Source organism: Elephas maximus, chromosome 8 (genome assembly GCF_024166365.1).
Source record: "Elephas maximus indicus isolate mEleMax1 chromosome 8, mEleMax1 primary haplotype, whole genome shotgun sequence".
NCBI lineage: Eukaryota > Metazoa > Chordata > Mammalia > Proboscidea > Elephantidae > Elephas > Elephas maximus.
The window spans coordinates 11,820,988-11,842,794 of NC_064826.1; the positions used below are offsets into that span (position 1 = coordinate 11,820,988).

General features: G+C 41.4%; 1 protein-coding gene across 2 annotated transcripts in view; it reads right to left on the bottom strand.

The window, feature by feature from the left end:
• The window catches only part of AKR1D1 (aldo-keto reductase family 1 member D1), a 114,455-nt gene that overhangs the window by 17,827 nt on the left and 74,821 nt on the right, over positions 1 to 21,807 (bottom strand). For both annotated transcript variants that reach the window (XM_049893915.1, XM_049893914.1), the window contains exon 4: positions 11,566 to 11,682. In XM_049893915.1, coding sequence (XP_049749872.1) covers positions 11,566 to 11,682 — 117 coding nt within the window. The remainder of the gene's footprint in view (positions 1 to 11,565; positions 11,683 to 21,807) is intronic.

Sequence of the window (21,807 nt, forward strand, 5' to 3'; positions counted from 1 at the left end):
GTTGCTAAATTAGTTAGAAATTACCTTGCAAGTATGAGAAACTAACCTGAGCTAGTGCAAGGAAAAGAGGCAAATTTAGTGTAAGATATTAGAGTGTCTAACAAAGGATGAGGGGAGGCTCAGAAAGGACTAGAAGCAAGAAATGGAAACCCATCTGTAATGCAGTTGGTATTCTCCTCCTGACTTTCTTATTCTGTGCATTCTCTTCCTCTGCTGGTTTTCAATCCAAAAACCTGGTTGCCCACAGATTCCAAATTAGTTACACAGAAACTAACTTTATGTTCAGTCAATCTCAACTTCAAATTTCTGGGTGAGAGAATCTGATTGGGCTTGATTGCATCAGGTGTCCATCACTGGACAGGTCAGCAATGGCCAGACGAAAAAGTATCATGTAGTAGAAGTCTTGCTAGTAGGAGGCCATTCCTTTTCACATGACAGAGAAGAGGAAGGGGGAATCATCTCAATGCATATTGAGATAAATGCAATATATCTTAAACTCTAATTCAAACTCCAATATAATATGTCCAAGTGATTCCTAATGATCTCTACCTTTGTTTTTACCACTTCAAACTCAGTATCTTTAACATTGAACTTAGCTGCTGTAAAATGCTCTCAAGTTTTCCTTGATTTTATCTTAAATGTTCCCCATTGCCTTTGCCAGCTAAGCACAAGCTATGTATTGCACAACTACAGGAGGCACCATTCACATACCCATTGCCATCAAGTTGATTCCGACTTATAGTAGCCGTATAGGACAGAGTGGAACTGCCCCATAGGGTTTCCAAAGAGCAGCTGGTGGTTTCGAACTCCACTTCCTGGAGGTGTACGACATGGTGGCCCTGACCACTACAGAGCTTAGAATCTCATCTGGGTTACTGCAATGACCTCCTCCTGGTCTCCATGCCTTCTTGATTCTGTTCCCACAGCTAGGCCAGAATAATCTTCCAAAATCACCATTTGGATCTTATTATTCCCATGCTCCAGCATCTTCATTTATTCTCAGGAGCTCAAAGAATCTGATTCAAATGTCTTATCCTTCTGTCTACAGTCTTTTACAGTAATACCCTATAAGTCTTGGTGAGTCTTATCTCCTAATACATGTTTCTTACACTACAGCTGCCATGGGCTACTTGCTGATCCCTGAACTCACACCGTACTTTCCCCATTCCTGTGTCTTTGTTCAGTCCAATTCTTTTCCCAAGAATAAACTTGTGGATATCTAAATCTACTCTTCAAGGCTTAGATCAAACTCCATTGCCTCCCAGGAATGTAAAGGATGGAAATGATGGTTCCTTTTCTAAACTCTCTAAAAGCATCTTAACCCCTTTTAGCATGCACATCACATCCTGCCCTGCATCGTATTGGTGTTTTGGTCTCATCCCAGTGATATAGTAGAAACTCCTGGAAGGCAGTGGCCATATCACTGACATCTTTAATTGCCTGAAGTTTCTACAACAGACTCTTATACCTAGTACATATTTAATCCCATTGCTCTTGAGTTGATTCCAACTCATAGTGACCCTGTAGGACATAGTAGAACTGTCCCATAGGGTTTCTAAGGCTGTAATTTTTACAAAAGTAGACTGCCACATCTTTCTCCTGTGGAGCAGCAGGTGGGTTCAAACTGCCAATCTTTCAGCTGGCAGCCAAGCACGTAACCACTACACCACCAGGGCTCCTTACACATTTAATAGGTATTGGCTATTTGTGTCTCTTACTAGTGTGAAACTTTAGATGTGTTGTTAGTCTTTGAGTTTGTGTTCTTATCTAAAAAATGGGCTGGTTAGGAGAAGGGAATAGGTGGTGATGACCAATAATATCTTCCCTGTTTTCTTTCAGATGAAGTGATTGACATGGAATCCATTTGAAAATTATAAAAAGTCAGTAGATAAGAGATGTTACCAGTGTTGTTAATCATTCCAGGTAAGCTTCGTTGAAGGCACTGCCCCTGGGCGGGAATGAAGTGTCCTAGGGCCCAGCAGAGGTCCCTGGATGGCACAAATGGTTTGCACTTGACTACCAACTGCCAGGTTGGAGGTTTGAGGCCTACCCAGAGGAAGAAAGCCCTATAGATATGCTTCTGAAAAGATTACAGCCAAGAAAACCCTATGAAGCTCAGTTCTACTCTGTAACACATGGGGCCTCCATGAGTTGCAATCAACTCAACTGTAATGGGTTAGGGCCCAGCAGAGGGATAAAGAAAGACTTGTCTAGGGACAAAGAGCATGGAATTGATGGCATGCCAAGAGCCAGATTCCACGGATGAAATCACAGGCCATCTCTGCAGCCTCTCTCTGGGAGGATGCAGGGATGAAGTCACAGAATGGGAACTAGGGAAACAAACCAAGTGAGGTGGTTGAGTTAGAGGGTAAAGGTCAGCCCTGGAGAAATTCTCTGAGTCATTAGGACAGAAGGGTGAGAACTTTAGGGAATTTGCAGCCTCCACAGTGGTTGAGAAGGGAACAGGTGAGCTCGCAGGACAGTGTAGATCCTAGTGGAGGTCACTGCCTGGTTTGCAGGTCCATTCCCCTGTGACTGGGAACAGAGGCAGAGAGTGGGAGTCAATAGAAAAAGTCCCCAGTTTCTCCCTGGCTAAGGACATGGATCTGGCTTAGAGGACAGCAATATAAATATGAATTGCTGTCCAGTCCAATTTCTCAACACCACCTTATCAATGAAGACAAGCACGGACACTTGGCTCAGAATCTAGGGAATTCCCTTAACCTTATGCTCAGTTGCCTGTACTTTTGCTTGTTTTATGTTATTAAATACGTCTCTTGGACATTTTTTTTTCCTAAATTTTATTTTGCTGTTGTTGTTGGGAACTATACATAGCAAAACATACACCAATTAAACAGCTTCTACATGTACAATTTAGTGACATTGATTACGTTCTTCAAGTTGTGCAGCCATTCTCACCCCCATTTTCTGAGTTGTTCTTCCCTCATTAACATAAACTCACTGCCCCCTGAGGTACCTATCTAATCTTTCCAGTTGCTGTTGTCAATATGATCCCATATAGATAGTTCTTAAAAGAGCATAATGCTCGAGGCAGGCCATTTTTACTAGTTAAACTAAATTATTGCTTGGTTTTAAGAAGACTTCAGGGATTATTTTTGGTTTAAGTCTTAAAGATAATCTCAGGGCAATAGTTTCAGGGCTTCATCTACCCTTCTTGGATCCAGAAAGTCTAGAGTCCATGAGAATTTGAAATTCTGTTCTGCATTCTTCCCCTCTTCCTGGACATTTTAATGATAAGTTGGAAAATGTTGTACATGGCACTACAATTACTATTTTATCATTCTGAAAGCACCTCCCTATTTCAAAAGAGATGTTACCCTAGGCCACCAGTCTAAGGTTAAAGTGGGAATGCAGAATGATTTCCTTCTTCTGAGGGTGTTTCTGGGGTATCAACACTGCTACTGCCATTCTTAGGACCTCCACTTGGGGCTTTGTGGCTCTTCTTGGCTAGCTGCCCTGACATTGCTTATCGGCATCAACAGCCTCCAAATAATTTTTGTTTTGTTTTATTTTTTTTTCAAGGCATTTTTAAAAAATTTTACTTTAGATGAAGGTTTACATAGCAAACAAGTTTCTCATTAAACAATTAATGCCCATATTGTTTTGTGACTTTGGTTGCCGGCCCTACAACACGTCAACACTCTCCCCTTCTCGACCTTGGGTTCCCCGTTACTAGCTTTCCTGTCCCTTCCTGCCTTCTTATCCTTGCCTCTGGGCTGGTGTGTCCACTTAGTCTTGTTTTGTTTTATGGGCCTGTCTAATCTTTGGCCAAAGAGTGAACCTCAGGAGTGACTTCATTACTGAGCTATAAGGGTATCCGGGGGCCATGCTCTCAGAGTTTCTTCAGTCTCTGTCAGACCAGTAAGTCAGGTTTTGTTCTGTTTTGTTTTTGTGAATTAGAATTTTGTTCTACATTTTTCTTGAGCTCTGTCTGGGACCCTCTATTGTGATCCCTGTCAGTCAGTGGTGGTAGTCAGGCACCATCTAATTGTGCTGGACTCCAAATATTTTTGATCATGCATACCATCAAGGCAAAAGTTAAGCTCATACCCTCGTTTTGTGCGTATTATTTATTAATTATATGGAGTACTGCACTAATACCGTATATTAGTGCATAGGATTATATATTATTTAAAAAAAGGTTGCTGTTGAGCTGATTATGACTCATGGTGACCATAGACCAAAAATAAGTACAATTGGGTGAGATTAAAAATAAATACAATAAAAGTTCAATATTTATCCCACTCCCCCAGAGGTGACGTAAGTGAAAATTCTATTTTTCATTTCTCCAGTAAACTCTCAGCTTTGGGAATTTCTAAGTTGTAACTCAATGAGTATTCAAGCTGTGTTTTTCTGGCAAGCCAAAGAGAAAGGCCGAGTAAAAAGAAAAAGAGTGTAAACTTTGTTTTTGTACCCGGAGAAAAAAAGTTGAAGAGATTTTCAAGGTAGTTATTGGGAACAGAGCAGTTTGATGGCATGAGGGGTTCCCAGCAGGATCAGAGCTCAAGAGAAGGGAAAGAAGAAAGGACAGACAGAGACCTCCGATGTAAAGATGGGAAGAAAGTATAAAAAGACCAAGAGACCACGTGCGAGCGGGCACTTCTGTTAAACGAGTATTAGGAGTGGTTTCGTGGTAGTTATTTATATTCGGAGTACCTGGATGGTGCCAGTGGTTAATGCACTCAGCCATTAACTGGAAGTTCAGAGGTTCGAGTTCACCTAGAGGCACCCCAAAGAAAGGCCTGGTGATCTCCTTCCAAAAACTCAGCCCTTGAAAACCCTATGGAGCACAGTTCTACTGTGACACACATGTGGTCACCATAAGTCGGACTCAACGCAACAACAACTGGGAAATTTATGTTTCATCATTCTGAAATTGCATCTGCTTGTTAACTTCACATTTTGAAAATAATTAAGTGCTAAAATATTTTAGCCAGAATGTTTCTTATTTAGGAAATCACGAGATTCAAAATGCATGCCAGAGTTTGGCTTCGGATACTGATTTATCAATTACGGTTTCAGTTGGGAGGTAATGTGATAATATTGTATCATTTTCTACTGAAAGAGATTTTGCCGTCTGTGGCCTTGAGCCTTGGTTAGGTGCCATCAAGTCTACATCGACTCATATCCACCCCGTATGACGAGTAGAACTGCCCCGTGGGGGTTTCTTGGCTGTAATCTTTACAGAAGCAGATCGCCAGGTCTTTCTCCCATGGAGCCACTGAGTGGGTTCAAGCTGCCCACCGAACCATTGCACCACCAGGGATCTTTAAGACTAGGAATGGAAACACTCTGTTTACCTTCTCTAAAACTTCTCCTAGTCACTTGTCAGCCACAGAGAAGTGAATTTCATTTTTCTCACTTCTATGTACAGGCTGTCTGTATATAATTTGGCTCACTCCAAATTTTTAAGAATCAACTTAGAAATCTGCTATTTTGAACAGCATAGCATCTAAGCTAGCTGAATGTGGACGCCAGGTGAAGGTCCTGCAATCAAGACATTACTGTAGTCCACACAACACTGGGATTGTTAGGCTTGATTGGCATTGAGGGACCCAGGGTCTAGTCCCAGTTCTCATGGACTTTAAACCTAAGTGAGCTACTTTATCTCTTGGAGTCTCAACTTTCATTCCTGTGAAATGAGGTTACTGGAATGTGTAATTGCTAAGGTTCCTTCCAACAACAAAATTTCATAATATTACCTATCATTTATTACCTATAAAATGCCAGGCGCTGTGTTAGTAACTTCACATATAAAATTTTAATGAATCCTCACAACACCCCATTGATAATTATTGTCTCCATTTTACTGATAATGGAATTGAAGCTCAGAAAGGTAAAGTGACTATTCTGGTAAATGATGAAGAGGAAAAGGAATCCATTTTCTGTGTGACTCCAAGACCCAAGCTTTTTCCATTGTGCCATATTTAGGTGACGTGGAAGGAGATTAGATAATAGCTTGACCACAGTCGTCTGGCTTATACAGGGCAGAGTTGGGATAAAAGATCCTGGCTTTGGAGCCCCTGTACTACGTGGTCTCCAACAGATCAGAAGTGATGAGCACACTGGAAATCTCTCATTTTTGCTTCCTACCATCTCTACCCCTTCTCCTCTGGAGGAACTCATCCTATGTTGTTTAGGTGGGCTACTCAGCTCCGACTCTTGGCCATAGAGGTTGGCTGGCCATCCATGCCCTTGGACCAACAATTAGAACATGATCCAAGCAGGGCTAATCAATATTTCTCCATGAGGTTTAAGGTATAGCCTCTTTCTCTGAATTCTCAAGTTGTATTGACAATGTTGGCTTCAATGTCAACAGATATATTGCCATCACATGGAGAGGGATTTTTGAGGATGAAACCAAGCAGAACACAAGAGACAGAAAGGGCCAGATACACAGTTCAAACTTCTGGATCTTGTGCCCAAATTAGACACCCTTTGGGATTCTCTGATCCCTTCCTTGCTGAACCCAGTTTGAGTTGGATTTCTACCATTTGTAATGAAAGGCTCCCGATGAACAAAGGTGTTGGGGTGCTGCAAATGGTAGACCTAAAAATGTGGAATTGACTAGGTCAATATGGGATTATAAGCAGTGGGGCCTTCCCACCTCCAGATGAGATGAGCAATTCCTGCCCTGCAGTAGTGTGACATCTCGTTAAATTGTTGCCTTGCTTCAAGGGACACAGTAGCAGTGGCGGGGGCTTGGGAACCATGGTTTCAGGGAACATCTAGGGAACTTTGACATAACAAAGTTCATTAAGAAAATGTTCTGCATCCCACTTTGGTGAGTGGCATCTGGAGTCTTAAAAGCTAGCAAGCAGGTGGGGCCAAGATGGAGAAGCAGTCAGACACTTCTGGTGATCCTTCTTACAACAAAGACCCAAAAAAACAAGTGAAATGATTATATTTATGACAAGCTAGGAGCCCTGAACATCAAAGGCAAAGTTAGAAAACAGACTGAGCGGCAGGGGGAGGGAGAGACAGTTCAGAAGCAGAGAAGAGTTGCTGGACCTGAATTGCTGGGAACCCTCAGGCACCATTCCTGGGAGGGACTGCAGCAGGCTGGTGGAAGCATTCAGCTGCAGTTTCCTCAGGGAGAATCAGCCGGCCTCACAGCCTACTCACACCTCCGGAACCAGAGAAGAATGGCGCTCTCAGCAAAAGCTAAGTGCTTGCATATATTTTACTGTGCCCTCAGCCCGTAAGCTGGCTTCAGTGGTTGTTGATTTCCCTGGGCCTGAGATAGGGCCTGCTGAGCACTCTGAGTCATTCACCTGGCCTTGGAGAAGGAATAAATTCACAACCGAGGGAAAAGATAATCTGCCAGATCCACTAACCTGGGGAGCTCAGGACAGAAGCGGCTCTCCAGACAAAGATTAGACTGGACTATAAGGCATAAAATGATACTCACGAAGAGTGTGCTCCTTAGTTCAAGTAGATATATGAGACTAAATGGGCAGCTCCTGTCCAGAGGTGAGATGAGAAGGCAGAAAGGAACGGGAACTGGTTGAATGGACGGGGGAAGACCAGAGTGGAAAGAAGAAGTGTGTTGTCACGTTATAGAGAAAGCAACTAGGGTCACATAACAATGTGTGTATAAATTTTTGTATGAGAAACTAACTTGAACTGTAAACTTTCACTTAAATCACAATAAAAATAAATAAATTTAAAAATTGTTGACTTGTTGTGTGTTGGGACTCAGACAATGAGATAACTATGGCTGGAGCTTTAGGGCACCAAACAGAAAAACATGGGGTGTTAGAGTTTGTTGGCCTTTTTGCAGCCTAAAGTCAAGTCTCATAAAAAAAAAAAAAAAATGCATTTTTTGATGGTGGGCTCTTTGAAAGCAGAGAAGTAAGATGATGCTTTGCTAGAACTGGTATTTTCTGCTTCTGGATAGAAATCCAAGATGGTAGAAGGTCAGATGCAAGCCTTGCAGAGTTGGAAAAGTCAGTGCCAGCAATGACAAGAAAGTAAGAAACCTAGCAGGGAATATGAAATTGAGCCTTGGGAGAAGTCTGGTTCTCAATGTCCCTCTGAAGCTGAGATCTCAGGCCACTGATGCCCTACCTGACAAAGGTACATTATCTAATGGGATGTAGACTGGAAGCAAAAGGCATGTCATCTGCCTCCCAATCCCATTCTCTTGCTTAATATTATACAAATCAGAGACCAGGTTGGAGGCCATAGGGTGGAGGACTGGGCAGATGGGTAGAGCAAGGAGGCTCTTTACCCACAGGCCAAGGATTTATTTATTTATTTTACTGTGCTTTAGGTAAACGTTTACAAAGCAAATTAAGTTTCTCATTAAACAATTGACACACAAATTGTTTTGTAACATTGGTTGCCAACCCCGCAATGTGTCAACACTGTCCCTTTCTCCACCCTGGGTTCCTTGTTTCCATCTGTCCAGTTTTCCTGTCCATTCCTGCCTTCTCCTTTTTGCTTTTGGGCTGGCGTGCCTATTTAGTCTCATATGCATGATTGAACTCCAAAGCATGTTCTTCACATGCTATTGTTTGTTTTATAGACCTGTCTAATCTTTGGCTGAAGGGTGAACTCCAGGAGTGACTTCAGTATTGAGTTCAAATGGTGTCCAGGGGCCATACTCTGTGGGTTTCAGGCCAAGGATTTATTTTTTATTGTGATTTAGGTGAAACTTTACAGAGCAAATTAGTTTCTCATTAAGCAATTAATACATAAATTGTTTTGTGACATTGGTTGCCAAACCTGCAATGTATCAATGCTCTCCCCTTCTCCACTCCAGCGCCTGTGTTTCCATTCGTCCAGTTTTCCTGTCCCTTCCTGCCTTCTCATCTTTGGTTTTGGGCAGGTGTGCCCATTAGTCTCGTATAAATGATTGAACTATGAAGCATGTCCGTCATGTGTGTTATTGTTGGCCTTATAGACCAGCCTTCAGTATGGATTGCACCTCAACATAAAGAAAACAAAAATCCTCACAACTGGACCAATAAGCAACATCATGATAAACAGAGAAAAGATTGAAGTTGTCAAGGATTTCATTTTACTTGGATCCACAAGCAACAGCCATGGAAGCAGCAGTCAAGAAACCAAAAGACGCATTGCATTGGGTAATTCTGCTGCAAAGAGCCTCTTTAAAGTGTTGAAGAGCAAAGATGTCACCTTGAAGACTAAGGTGCGCCTGACCCAAGCCATGGTATTTTCAATCTCATCATATGCATGTGAAAGCTGGACAATGAATAAGGAAGACTGAAGAAGAATTGACGCCTTTGAACTGTGGTGTTGGCGAAGAACACTGATTATACCATGGACTGCCAAAAGAACCAACAGATCTGTCTTGGAAGAAGTACAACCAGAATGCTCCTTAGAAGCATGGATGGCGAGACTGCGTCTTACATACTTTGGACATATTGTCAGGAGGGATCAGTCCCTGGAGAAGGACATCATGCTTGGCAGGTTACAGGATCAGCGGAAAAGAGGAAGACCCTCAACGAGGTGGATTGACACAGTGGCTGCAACAATGAGCTCAAGCATAACAACGACTGTAAGGATGGCTCAGGACCGGGCAGTGTTTCATTCTGTTGTGCATAGGGTCGCTATGAGTCAGACGCGACTTGACAGCACCTAACAACAACATAGACCAGCCTAATCTTTGGCTGAAGGGTGAACCTCAGGAGTGACTTCAGTACTGAGTTAAAAATGTATCCAGGGGCCATATGCAGGGTTTCTCCAGTCTGAGAGACCAGCAAGCCTGGTGTTTTTTTAATTTGAATTTTATTCTACATTTTTCTCCCACTCTGTCTGGGACCCTGTACTGTAATCCCTGCCAGAGCAGCCTGTGGTTGTAAGTGGGCACCATCTAGTTGTTCTGGGCTCAAGCCTGGTGGAAGTTATGGTGGTCGTGGTCCATTAGTCCAGGCCAAGGATTTAGATGTAAGAAACGTGATCTTGTAAGATTTGTAGCTTTGACTACTCACTCGTGGAGCTGACAGAACGAATTTACTGAAAGCCTAGCAAGATTTTAAGGAATATTTTCTTGTCAGTGAAATCCCAACCAGACAAAAAAAAAGACCTGTGATTACCAAGGCAACCACGAAGCCCCTGAACCTACACCTACATGAACTAGGAGGCAAAAAAGGAATCATCTTCAAAGTCCCACTTGACCGTGAACACAAAGGAGATTCAATTAGTTAAATACTCCAGAGAACAGAACAGGGGACAGCCAGATAGATTGCCTAAAGGACTCCTGCCTTGCAGAATATGATTTATCTTGCGGACAAGTGGCTAACCTTGTTTCTCAATCTTCCTTTGCTCAATGAAATTGTAAAGCAGTTATTGCTCTTCAGCCATGTATCTTGGGTGTGTTGGTGGTGGTTAAATTAACCTGGAATCCGTATGTCGAGAAATTTCCACGCAGGATTGTATTTGAATTAGAGGAATAGGTATGATCTAGATCCTCTGACCTTGGAGCTGCGTCCAAAAACTCGACTCTTCTCTGGGTTGTCTCCCTTTGGAGAGGTGGAGGGTTGAGTACATTGTCAGTTGTATATGTTATTGTTGCATTATGTTGTGCAGGAACATTTTTATAACTGTGTGAGTGGGAAGGGGTTACATCTGCAGGTCAGGCAACTAAAATATGGACTACAGTCAGGGGACAGCATGTTGGCTTGATGGGAAGGGTTTAAGCTATAGCTGTGAAAACATGATACGATAAAAAGTACATTGGACGAATAATCAAGAAATGGGTCTCACCTATCCAGAGACCAGAAGAACTAGATGGTGCCTGGCTCCCACTACCAACTGATCTGACTGGGGCCACAATAGATGGTCCTGGATAGAATGGGAGAAAACTGTAGAACGAAACTAAAAATTTTAAAGAAAAGGCCTTACTGGACCAGCAGAAACCTGGAGAATCCCCGAGACTATTGCCCTGAGATACCCTTTAAACTTTGAACTGAAACTACTTCCAGAGGTCACCTTTCAACTAAATAACACATTGGCTTCTAAAAAAGAAAGAAAGAAAGAAAAATCATCTATATGAGACCAAATGATCAACATCTACCCTAAAGCAAAGGAGAGGAGGTGGGGAGGGGGGGAGTGAAGTAAAAATGTTAGAAACACAACAACCAGAACAGAAATAACGAGAATGTTGATGCAAGGTGGAAAACGTAACCAATGTCACTGAATAACACGCATACCAAAACCACCACTGCCATTGAGTCTATTCCGACTCATAGTGACCCTAGAGGACAGAGGACAGAGTATAGAGATTGTTAAATGGGAACCTAATTTGCTGTGTAAACTTTCACCAAAAACTCAATGAAATATTAAAAAAAAGAGAGAGAGAGAGAATCAAGAAATGTGGGATACAGGTTTAAGCCCCCTATGCGTAGTCTTTCCGGGCATTTGTGGGGCTGGGTCAGTTCTCTCTGATTGATGGAAATATAGACATCAGCATAGATTCTGACATTATGTTGCTAAATCATGAATTAGCCTCAGGCATGTAGCTGCTGATTTAGGCCACCTGGAGCAGAGGCCTAACCTCCAGACATCTGAACTTACCTTTAAAGCCATGGGTATTTCGATGATGTAAAGATCCACGTAATCAAGCTGGAGGACCTGGAGCGTCTTCTCTAAGGTTGGGCGGACCATCTCTGGCTCCTGCTTTGTAGCCCACAGCTGAAAGAACAAAAGAGGGGGAGTAAACGAATATCCACACCATTTTACAATCACGTACCCCTTAGACTCAACTGTTTGTACCACCCAGGGCTCCAGATTGTGCGTATGCATGTTTTATTACATACAGCACATTACTGACGTTGCGTATTTATACATACGAGGTTGTATACACAACCAGTAACCTGAACTTTTTTGGGCCATTTAAAGGATTTTTTGAGGATAACTTGGGCACCTTCTTCCTTTAAGCTGACTTTAGCACCTACCACTGTAAGAAATGACTCTACAGTATATTAAGCTAAAGAGTGGCATGGTGGACCTGGCTAAGCCAGGCCCATACAGCCCATTGCTTGGCTTGTGACCTTATGGACTTGTGTTTTGGCTTAGGTCTGTTGGTTTTTGCAATTATTAAACAAAACCCATTGATTCCAAAAATCGATTTTTTTCCCCTGGAGGTAATTACACTTACTCGAATGTTTTTTCTTAGCCCTCCTTTCACGCCTCCAAATGCTACTGGGCTTACTACCACTTTTCCCAAAATAATGAATAGCCTGATAATACAAGAATAGTGAAAACCGTAATTCTTGTGACTTTGGTGTCATCTTACATTTACCTTTAAAAAAAAAACACAAACTATTATTCTAAAATACAGTATACATATAAGAGTACAATTATTTTTCCTTATTTATTTTTTTTTTTTATGGAGAGCCAGCTGTTCCAGAACCATTGGCTAAATGTTTACTTCTTTCTCCCCGGACTTGCAATGTGAGCGCCTTCAGGTTTCACGCATATGCCTGGGGCACTTTCTGAGCTCCCTCTGCAGTTCTATTGGTTTGTTTTTCTAGCCTGGCACAAACGCTAAAGACCAGTAAAAAAAAAAAAAAAAAAAAAACAGTTGCCATTGAGTTAATTCCAACTCATGGCGGCCCCATGCGTTTCAGAGCGGAACCGTGCTCTGTAGGTTTTTCAGTTGCTGAGTTTTTGGAAGTAGGTCGTCAGGCCTTTCTTTCAAGTGCCTCTGGATGGACTCAAACCTCCAACCTTTCGGTTAGCAGCCAATCACATGAACCATTTGTACCACCCAGGGACTCCTGCGCACACATTAACACTACACCGTCTTAGTAACTCGAGATTGACAATGAGCCTCGGTTTTAGTGAAGAAAATGTCTCTACCTTGTTCTTCTTTAAGAGAACCTTGGTCATTCCTGGTTCTTTGCTCTTTACTCTTCCATATACATTTTAGTACCTACTTTCTCAAGTTTCACAAACTAACCTTTTGGGATTTTTATTGGAATTGCTTTGAATTTATGAAGCCATTTGGGAAGAACTGACTACTGCATGACGTTGAGACATCCAATCTAAGAACATAATGTCTCTCCAGTGTAAAATATGTGGCACAAATGGTTTGTACTCTACTACTAACCTAAAGCTTGGCAGTTCAAACCCACCAGCGGCGCTGAGGAAGAAAGGCCTGGTGATTTGCTTCTGTAAAGACTACAATGAAGAAAACTCTATGGAACTACATGGGGTTGCCATAAGTCAGAATCTACTCGATGGCACCAGGTTTTGTATTGTTTTGTTTTTTAAATATATTTTAAAGGTTGTTACATCTTATGTTAGATGTATTGCTAATGAACTTTATATATTTTTAAATACTGTTGCTACTTCTAATGCTATTTAAATGCTATTCATTTTCTAACTGATTGTTGCTAATACATAGGAATAAACTGATTTTGAGGTATAGATTTTCTGTCTAGCAGCCTAGCTAGATTTTTTTTAGTAATTCTTATCTGTACATTCTTTTGGATTTTTCCATGTAGATAATCATGTCATCTGTAAAGCACAATTTCTTTCTTTCTGATACCTGTGTCTTTTAATTCTTTTTCTTGCCCTCCCCCCCCCCCCACCCGCCCTGGCTAGGATCTCTAGGATAATGTTGAATGTTGTTGTTAGCTACCCATGGCGACCCCACGCACAAGAGAATGAACGCCGCCTGGTCCTGTACCATCCCCATGCCCCATGATCAGTTGTGGACCCATGGAATTTTCACTGGCTGATTTTGAGATCGCCAGACCTTTTTTCCTACTCTGTCTTAGAATAAAAGTGTCACTAAAGCCTGTTCGACATCATAGAAACATGCAAGCCTCACTGACAGACGGGTGGTAGTTGTGCGTGAGGTAAATTGTCTGGGAATTGAACCCCCAGCCTCTTGCATGAAAGGTGAAAACTCTTCCCCTGAACCACTAATGACCTCAGAGATGTGGTGAAAGGGGCACTTGGTCTTTTCCCCAGCCTTAAATGAAATTTTTTATAACTTTTATGATTAAATATGATGCTTGTTGTAATTTTTTCATTTGATTTTTTTTTTTTTTCTCTGTACATACCTCTTGTTTGGTAAGGAAGCTGTTTTCTATACTTACTATATAATTTTCTAGGAGATTTTTAGTTTTTAATTCATAAATAGCTGTTGAATTTTATCAAAAGCTTTTCCTAAAAATAATGATATAATTTTTAAATTTTAATTTTTGGGAAATCACATCGATGAATTTTCTGACATAAATGCAACTTGATGATAATGTGTTATCGTTTTTATGTCATTGATAGATTAAGTCTGATATTTTTGTTTATGATTTTTGGATTTATGTTCATGGTGAGACTGGCCTGTAACTCATCTTTCTTGTGCCATCCTTGCTGGGTATCAAGGTTATGCCAGCCTCATGAACGGATTTAGAAATTTCTTCTTTTTCTATGCCTGATGTTGTCGCTGGGTGCTGCCAAGTTGATTTTCGGCTCATGGCAGGCTCATGTGACAGAGTAGAACTGCCCCACAGGGTTTTCCTGGATATATTCTTACAGGGAGCAGATCGCCAGGTCCTTCTCCTGTGGAGCCTCTGGGTGGGTTCGAACCACCAACCTTTTGGTTAGTAGCCGAGTGCTTAACCACTGCTCCGCCAGAGCTCCTTTCTCTTTCTGATAGCGCTACATCAATGAAATTGTTTGTTCATTGAATGTTTAGTATAACTGGCCAGTAAAACATCTGGATCTGGCATTTTCTTTACGGGAAAATATGTCCTGTTAACACAATTCTTTTTGTAATTATAAACCTCTCAGGTTTTAAAATTTCTTCTTAAGTAAGGGAATTTATTTTGCTAAGCTTATTTTCCTAGAAATTTCTCCACTTCATCGATGCTTTTAAATTTATTGATATAATATTATTCAAAATATTCTCTGATGTTTAAAAACGTCTTTAGCATCTATAGTTGTGACCCTTATTTTATTCTGAACATTATTCTCTGTAATCTCTCTCTCTCTCTGTTTTCAGGAGGCTCCCCAAAGGCGGTCAGTTCCGTCATTCTTTTCAAAGAACCAGCTTTTGGGTTTTTTTGATGTTATCTAGTGTTTGTCTATGTTTTATTCCCTTTAAGCTCGGCTCCATTTTTTTTTTTTTAATATTTCTTTTTTTCTACTTTATTTGGGTTCATTCTGTGGTTTCTTTCCTAACTTCTTATAAAAAACACTTCACTGATTCTTTTTCTTTCTATTCCAAACAGAGTTCTGCATTTCCTACTAAGAACTTAGCTGCATTTTATAAATTTCCTATATTGTATTTTAATTTTTGTAGGGACTAATTTCTTCTTTGATTTCTTTTCTATTCATGTATTACTGAGAAATGTGCTGTGAACACAGAATATGTGTATATATATGTATGTGTGACCAAAAGGTCAGCAGTTTGAATCCACCAGGTGCTCCTTGGAAACCCTATGAGGCAGTTCTCTTCTGTCCTATAGTGTTTCTATGAGTTGGAATTGATTTGACTGCAACGGATATTTTTTTTAATATACATGAAACTTGTGAGAGCTGGAACTCGATAGGACTGCCTTCTTTTTCCATGTCTCACAAATTTTCCCTTTAACAGGGTGCAGTCTTACCACTTTTCCATCACTTTCTATTGAGAACCCTACCTCATAAAAAACCAGTGAGTTTTCCTTCTCTGATAGGTTTTCACCTTACACAGGTTCCAGCTTTCGTGGGTTTATTTAAAATAATATCAACACTCTTGGATATCCTACCCAGGTTAAGAAATAGAACCTCATTATAATAAATAGAAGTTCCTTTTATCACCACTCTTGTTCAATATTGTACTGGGAGTTCTACCTCAAGCAATAAGGTAAGAAAAGGAAATAAAGAGTAACCCAAGTGGAAAGGAAGAAGTAAAACTATCCTTATTCACATGACCCTATACATAGAAACCCACACGTGTCTGTCAGTTTGTTGTACTGTGGGAGCTTGCATGTTGCTGTGATGCTGGAAGCTATGCCACCGGAATCCAGATACCAGCAGGGTCACCCATGGAGGACAGGTTTCAGCTGAGCTTCCAGACTAAGACAGACTAGGAAGGAGGACCCGGCAGTCTACTTCTGAAAAGCATTCCGCAGTGAAAACCTTATGAATAGCAGCAGAACATTGTCTGATATAGTGCGGGAAGATGAGCCCCCCAGGTTGGAAGGCACTCAAAAGATGACTGGGGAAGAGCTGCCTCCTCAAAGTAGAGTCAACCTTAATGACGTGGGTGGAGTAAAGCTTTTGGGACCTTCATTCGCTGATGTGGCATGACTCAAAATGAGAAGAAACAGCTGCAAACATCCATTAATAATCGGAACCTGGAATGTACAAAGTATGAATCTAGGAAAATTGGAAATCGTCAAAAATGAAATGGAACACATAAACATCGATATCCTAGGCAGTAGTGAGCTGAAATGGACTGGTACTGGTGATTTTGAATCAGACAATCATAGTCTACTATGCTGGGAATGACAACTCGAAGAGGAATGGTGTTGCATTCATTGTCAAAAAGAACATTTCAAGACATATCCTGAAGTACAATGCTGTCAGTGATAGGATAATATCCATACACCTACAAAGAAGACCAGTTAATACGACTATTATTCAAATTTACGCACCAACCACTAGGTCCAAAGATGAAGAAATAGAAGATTTTTATCAGCTGCTGCAGTCTGAAATTGATCAAACATGCAATCAAGATGCATTAATAATTACTGGGGATTGGAATGCCAAAGTGGGAAACAAAGAAGAAGGATCAGTAGTTGGAAAATATGGCCTTGGTGATAGAAACAATGCCGGAGATCGAATGATAGAATTTTGCAAGACCAACGACTTCTCCATTGCAAATACCTTCTTTCTCCAACGTAAATGGCGACTATACACAGGGACCTCACCAGACGGAACACACAGAAATCAAATTGACTGCATCTGTGGAAAGAGACGATGGAAAAGCTCAATATCATCAGTCAGAACAAGGCCAGGAGCCGACTGTGGAACAGACCATCAATTGTTCATATCCAAGTTGAAGCTGAAACTGAAGAAAATCAAAGCAAGTCCACGAGAGCCAAAATCTGACCTTGAGTATATCCCACCTGAATTTAGAGACCATCTGAAGAATAGATTTGACGCACTGAACACTAGTGACCCAAGACCAGACGAGTTGTGGAATGACATTAAGGACATCATCCATGAAGAAAGCAAGAGGTCATTGAAAAGACAGGAAAGAAAGAAAAGACCAAGATGGATGTCACAGGAGAATCTCAAACTTGCTCTCGAAAGTCAAGCAGCTAAAGCAAAAGGAAGAATTGATGAAGTAAAAGAACTGAACAGAAGATTTCAAAGGGCCTCTCGAGAAGACAAAGTGAAGTATTAATAATGACATGTGCAAAGAGCTGGAGATGGAAAAAACCAAAAGGGAAGAACATGCTCGGCGTTTCTCAAGCTGAAAGAACTGAAGAAAATATTCAAGCCTCGAGTTGTAATAGTGAAGGATTCCATGGGGAAAACATTAAACGACACGGGAAGCATCAAAAGAAGATGGAAGGAATACACAAAGTCATTATACCAAAAAGAATTAGCCAATATTCAGGCATTTCAAGAGGTGGCATATGATCAGGAACCGATGGTACTGAAGGAAGAAGTCCAAGCTGCTCTGAAGGCATTGGCGAAAAACAAGGGTCCAGGAATTGATGGAATATCAATTGAGATGTTTCAACAAACAGATGCAGCACTGGAGGTGCTCACTCGTCTATGCCAAGAAGTATGGAAGAAAGCTTGCTGGCCAACTGACTGGAAGAGATCCATATTTATGCCTATTCCCAAGAAAGGTGATCCAACTGAATGTGGAAATTATAGAACAATATCGTTAATATCACATGCAAGCAAAATTCTGCTGAAGATCATTCAAAAACAGCTGCAGCAGTATATCGACAGGGAACTGCCAGAAACTCAGGCCGGTTTCAGAAGAGGATGTGGAACCAGGGATATCATTGCTGATATCAGATGAATCCTGGCTGAAAGCAGAGAATACCAGAAGGATGTTTACCTGTGTTTTGTTGACTATGCAAAGACATTCAACTGTGTGGATCATAACAAACTATGGATAACACTGTGAAGAATGGGAATTCCAGAACACTTAATTGTGCTCATGAGGAAACTTTACATAGATTAAGAGGCAGTTGTTCATACAGATCAAGGGGATACTGAGTGGTTTAAAGTCAGGACAGGTATGCGTCAGGGTTGTATTCTTTCACCATACCTATTCAATCTGTATGCTGAGCAAATAATAAGAGAAGCTGAACTATATGAAGAAGAACGGGGCATCAAGATTGGAGGAAGACTCATTAACAACCTGCGTTATGCAGATGACACAACCTGGCTTGCTGAAAGTGAAGAGGACTTGAAGCATTTATTAACGAAGATAAAAGACCACAGCCTTCAGTTTGGATTGCACCTCAACATAAAGAAAACAAAAATCCTCACAACTGGACCAACGAGCAACATCATAATAAACAGGGAAAAGACTGAAGTTGTCAAGGATTTCATTTTACTTGGATCCACAATCAACAGCCATGGAAGCAGCAGTCAAGAAATCAAAAGACGCATTGCACTGGGCAACTCTGCTGCAAAGGACCTCTTTAAAGTGTTGAAGAGCAAAGATGTCACCTTGAAGACTAAGGTGCGCCTGACCCAAGCCATGGTATTTTCAATATCATCATAGGCATATGAAAGCTGGACAATAAATAAGGAAGACCAAAGAAGAATTGATGCCTTCGAACTGTGGTGTTGGCGAAGAATATTGAATATACCACGGACTGTCAAAAGAACAAATAAATCTGTCTTAGAAGAAGTACAACCAGAATGCTCCTTAGAAGCAAGGATGGCGAGAGTGCATCTTACATACGTTGGACATGTTATCAGGAGGGATCAGTCCCTGGAGAAGGACATCATGCTTGGCAAAGTACAGGGCCAGTGGAAAAGAGGAAGACCCTCAACGAGGTGGATTGACACAGTGGCTCCAACAACGAGCTCAAGCATAACAACGACTTTAAGGATGGTGCAGGACTGGGCAGTGTTTTGTTCTGTTGTGCATAGGGTCACTATGAGTCAGAACCAACTTGACGACACCTAACAACATACATGGAAAATCCTAGAGACTCCACAACAAAGTTACTGGAACTAATAGAAGGATTAAGCAAAGTGGCAGGGTACGAGATCAACACACAAAAATCATTTGGGTTCCTCTACACTAACAAGGAGGACTCTGAAAAAGAAATCAAGAAATCAGTGCCATTTACAATACCCCCCGAAAGGATAAAATACCTAGGAACAAATCTAACCAGGGACATAAAAGACTTATACAAGGAAAAGTATAAAACACTAACACACAAAAAAACTAAAAGATCTACATAAATTGGAAAACATTCCATGCTCATGTATTAGAAGACTCAATATTGTGAAAATGTCAGTACTACCAAAAGCAATCTATAGATATAACACAATTCTGATCCAAATCCCAACAACATTCTTTAATGAAATGGAAAAACTAATCTCCAACTTTATGTGGAAAGGAAAGAAGCCCTGACAGCTAAAGCAATACTGAAGAAGAACAAAGTAGGAGGTCTCACACTTCCTGATCTCAAAACTTTCTATACAGCCACGGTAATCAAAACAGCCTGGTACTTATTCAACGACAGACACATAGACCAATGGAATAGAATTGAGAACCCAAAAGTAAATACATCCATCTATAGGCAGCTGATCTTCAACAAAGAGTCAATAGGGAAGAAACAATCTCTTTGACAAACGGTGCTGGCAAAACTGCATATCTATATGCAGAAAAATGAAGCTGGATCCATACCTCACACCATGTACAGAAACTAGCTCAAAATGGATCAAAGGCCTAAATGTTACAGCTAAAACTATAAAGTTCCTGGAAGATAATGCAGGGTCAAAATTGTTGTTGTTGTTACATGCCCTCAAGTCAGTTCCAACTCATAGAGAATTCAAGTAAAACACAGCTAAACGCTGCCTGGTCCTTCCCCATTTTCACGATCATTGTTATGCTTGAGCCCGTTGTTGCAGCCACTATGTCAATCCATCTTGTTGAGGGTCTTTCTCTTTTTTGATGACCATCTACTTCACCAAGCATAGTGTCTTTCTCCGGGAACTGGTCCCTTCGGTCCAAAGTACATGAGATGAAGTCTTGCCATCCTGGCTTTTAAGGAGCATTCTGGCTGTACTTCTTCCAAGACAGATTTGTTTATTTTTCTGGAAGTCCATAGTATATTCAATATTCTTTGCCAACACCACAGTTCAAAGGTGTGAATTCTTCTTTGGTCTTCCTTATTCATTGTCCAGCTTTCTCATGTATACAAGGCTGTTGAAAATACCATGGCTTGGGTCAGGCGCACCTTAGTCCTCAGGGTGACTTCTTTGTACCTCAGCACTTAAAAGAGGTCTTTTGCAGCTGATTTGCCCAATGCAAATTGTCTTTTGATTTCTTGACTGCTGCTTCCATGGGTGTTGTTGGTGGATCCAAGTAAAATGAAATCCTTGGCAACTTCAATATTTTCTCTGTTTATGATGATGTTGCTCATTGGTCCAGTTGTGAGGATTTTTGTTTTCTTTATGTTGAGGTGCAATCCATACTGAAGGTTGTGGTCCTTGATCTTCTTCATCAGTAAGTGCTTCAAGTCATCTTCACTTTCAGCAAGCAAGTTGTATCATCTGCATAATGCAGGTTGTTAATGAGTCTTCCTCCAATCCTGATGCCTCATTCTTCTTCATATAGTCCAGTTTCTCAGATTATTTGCTCAGCATACAGATTGAATAGGTACGGTGAAAGGATACAACTCTGATGCACACCTTTATGACTTTAAATCACGCAGTACCTTCTTGTTCTGTATGAACAACTGCCTCTTGATCTATGTAAAGTTTCCTCATGAGCACAATTAAGTGTTCCGGAATTCCCATTCTCCACAATGTTAGCCATAACTTGTTATGACCCACACAGTCAAATGCCTTAGCATAGTCAATTAAACACAGGTAAGCATCCTTCTTGTATTCTCTGCTTTCTTGTATTCTCAGCAATGATATCCCTGGTTCCACGTCCTCTTCTAAATCTGGCTTGAATTTCTGGCAGTTCTAGTTAAGTAGTTTATTAAGGAAGTAACAGGGTATAACTTAGGATCAGGATCAACAGGCTACAACTTGGGACCAGGATCAGGAAGTATGTAGGAAGTCTGGAAGGCTAGTGGAGGGCATATCCCTCTCTCCTTTCTTCAGGGCAGGAAAGCTCTCAGCTCCTCTCAGCGTGCAAGCAAGCAGGCCCTTCTTTCTGCTGTGCCCACCCCCTCTCAGCTGTGCACACAGCCTCTCGGCCATCTCAGGACAGGCTCTTTTTAGCCGCCTGAGGACAGGCTTATTCCCAGCCCCCTGAAGACAGGCCTCCTATCGGCCACCTGAGGACAGGCTTCATCTCAGCCTCCGCAGGACAGGCCTCTCTGCCTTCAGCCTCTTTGTCGTCAGCCTCTCTACTGCTAAACGGACCCACCTCAGAGCCAGTGTAGCAGTTTTGTTCAGCTCTCTTAGCTGCATTCCTGGCAGTAGGTTTCTGCTGTTGCCACTGGCTGTACCACAGGGCCCCCTGCTGTCTTCAGTGTTACAGCCTTTGACAGGTTCCTCACCTCATTTCTGCTCTCTTCTTGCCTTTTCTCCTTTCTGTTTCTTTCTTCCTTCTGTGTGCCAACCGCTGTGGGATTGGCTTGCATATATAACCAAACT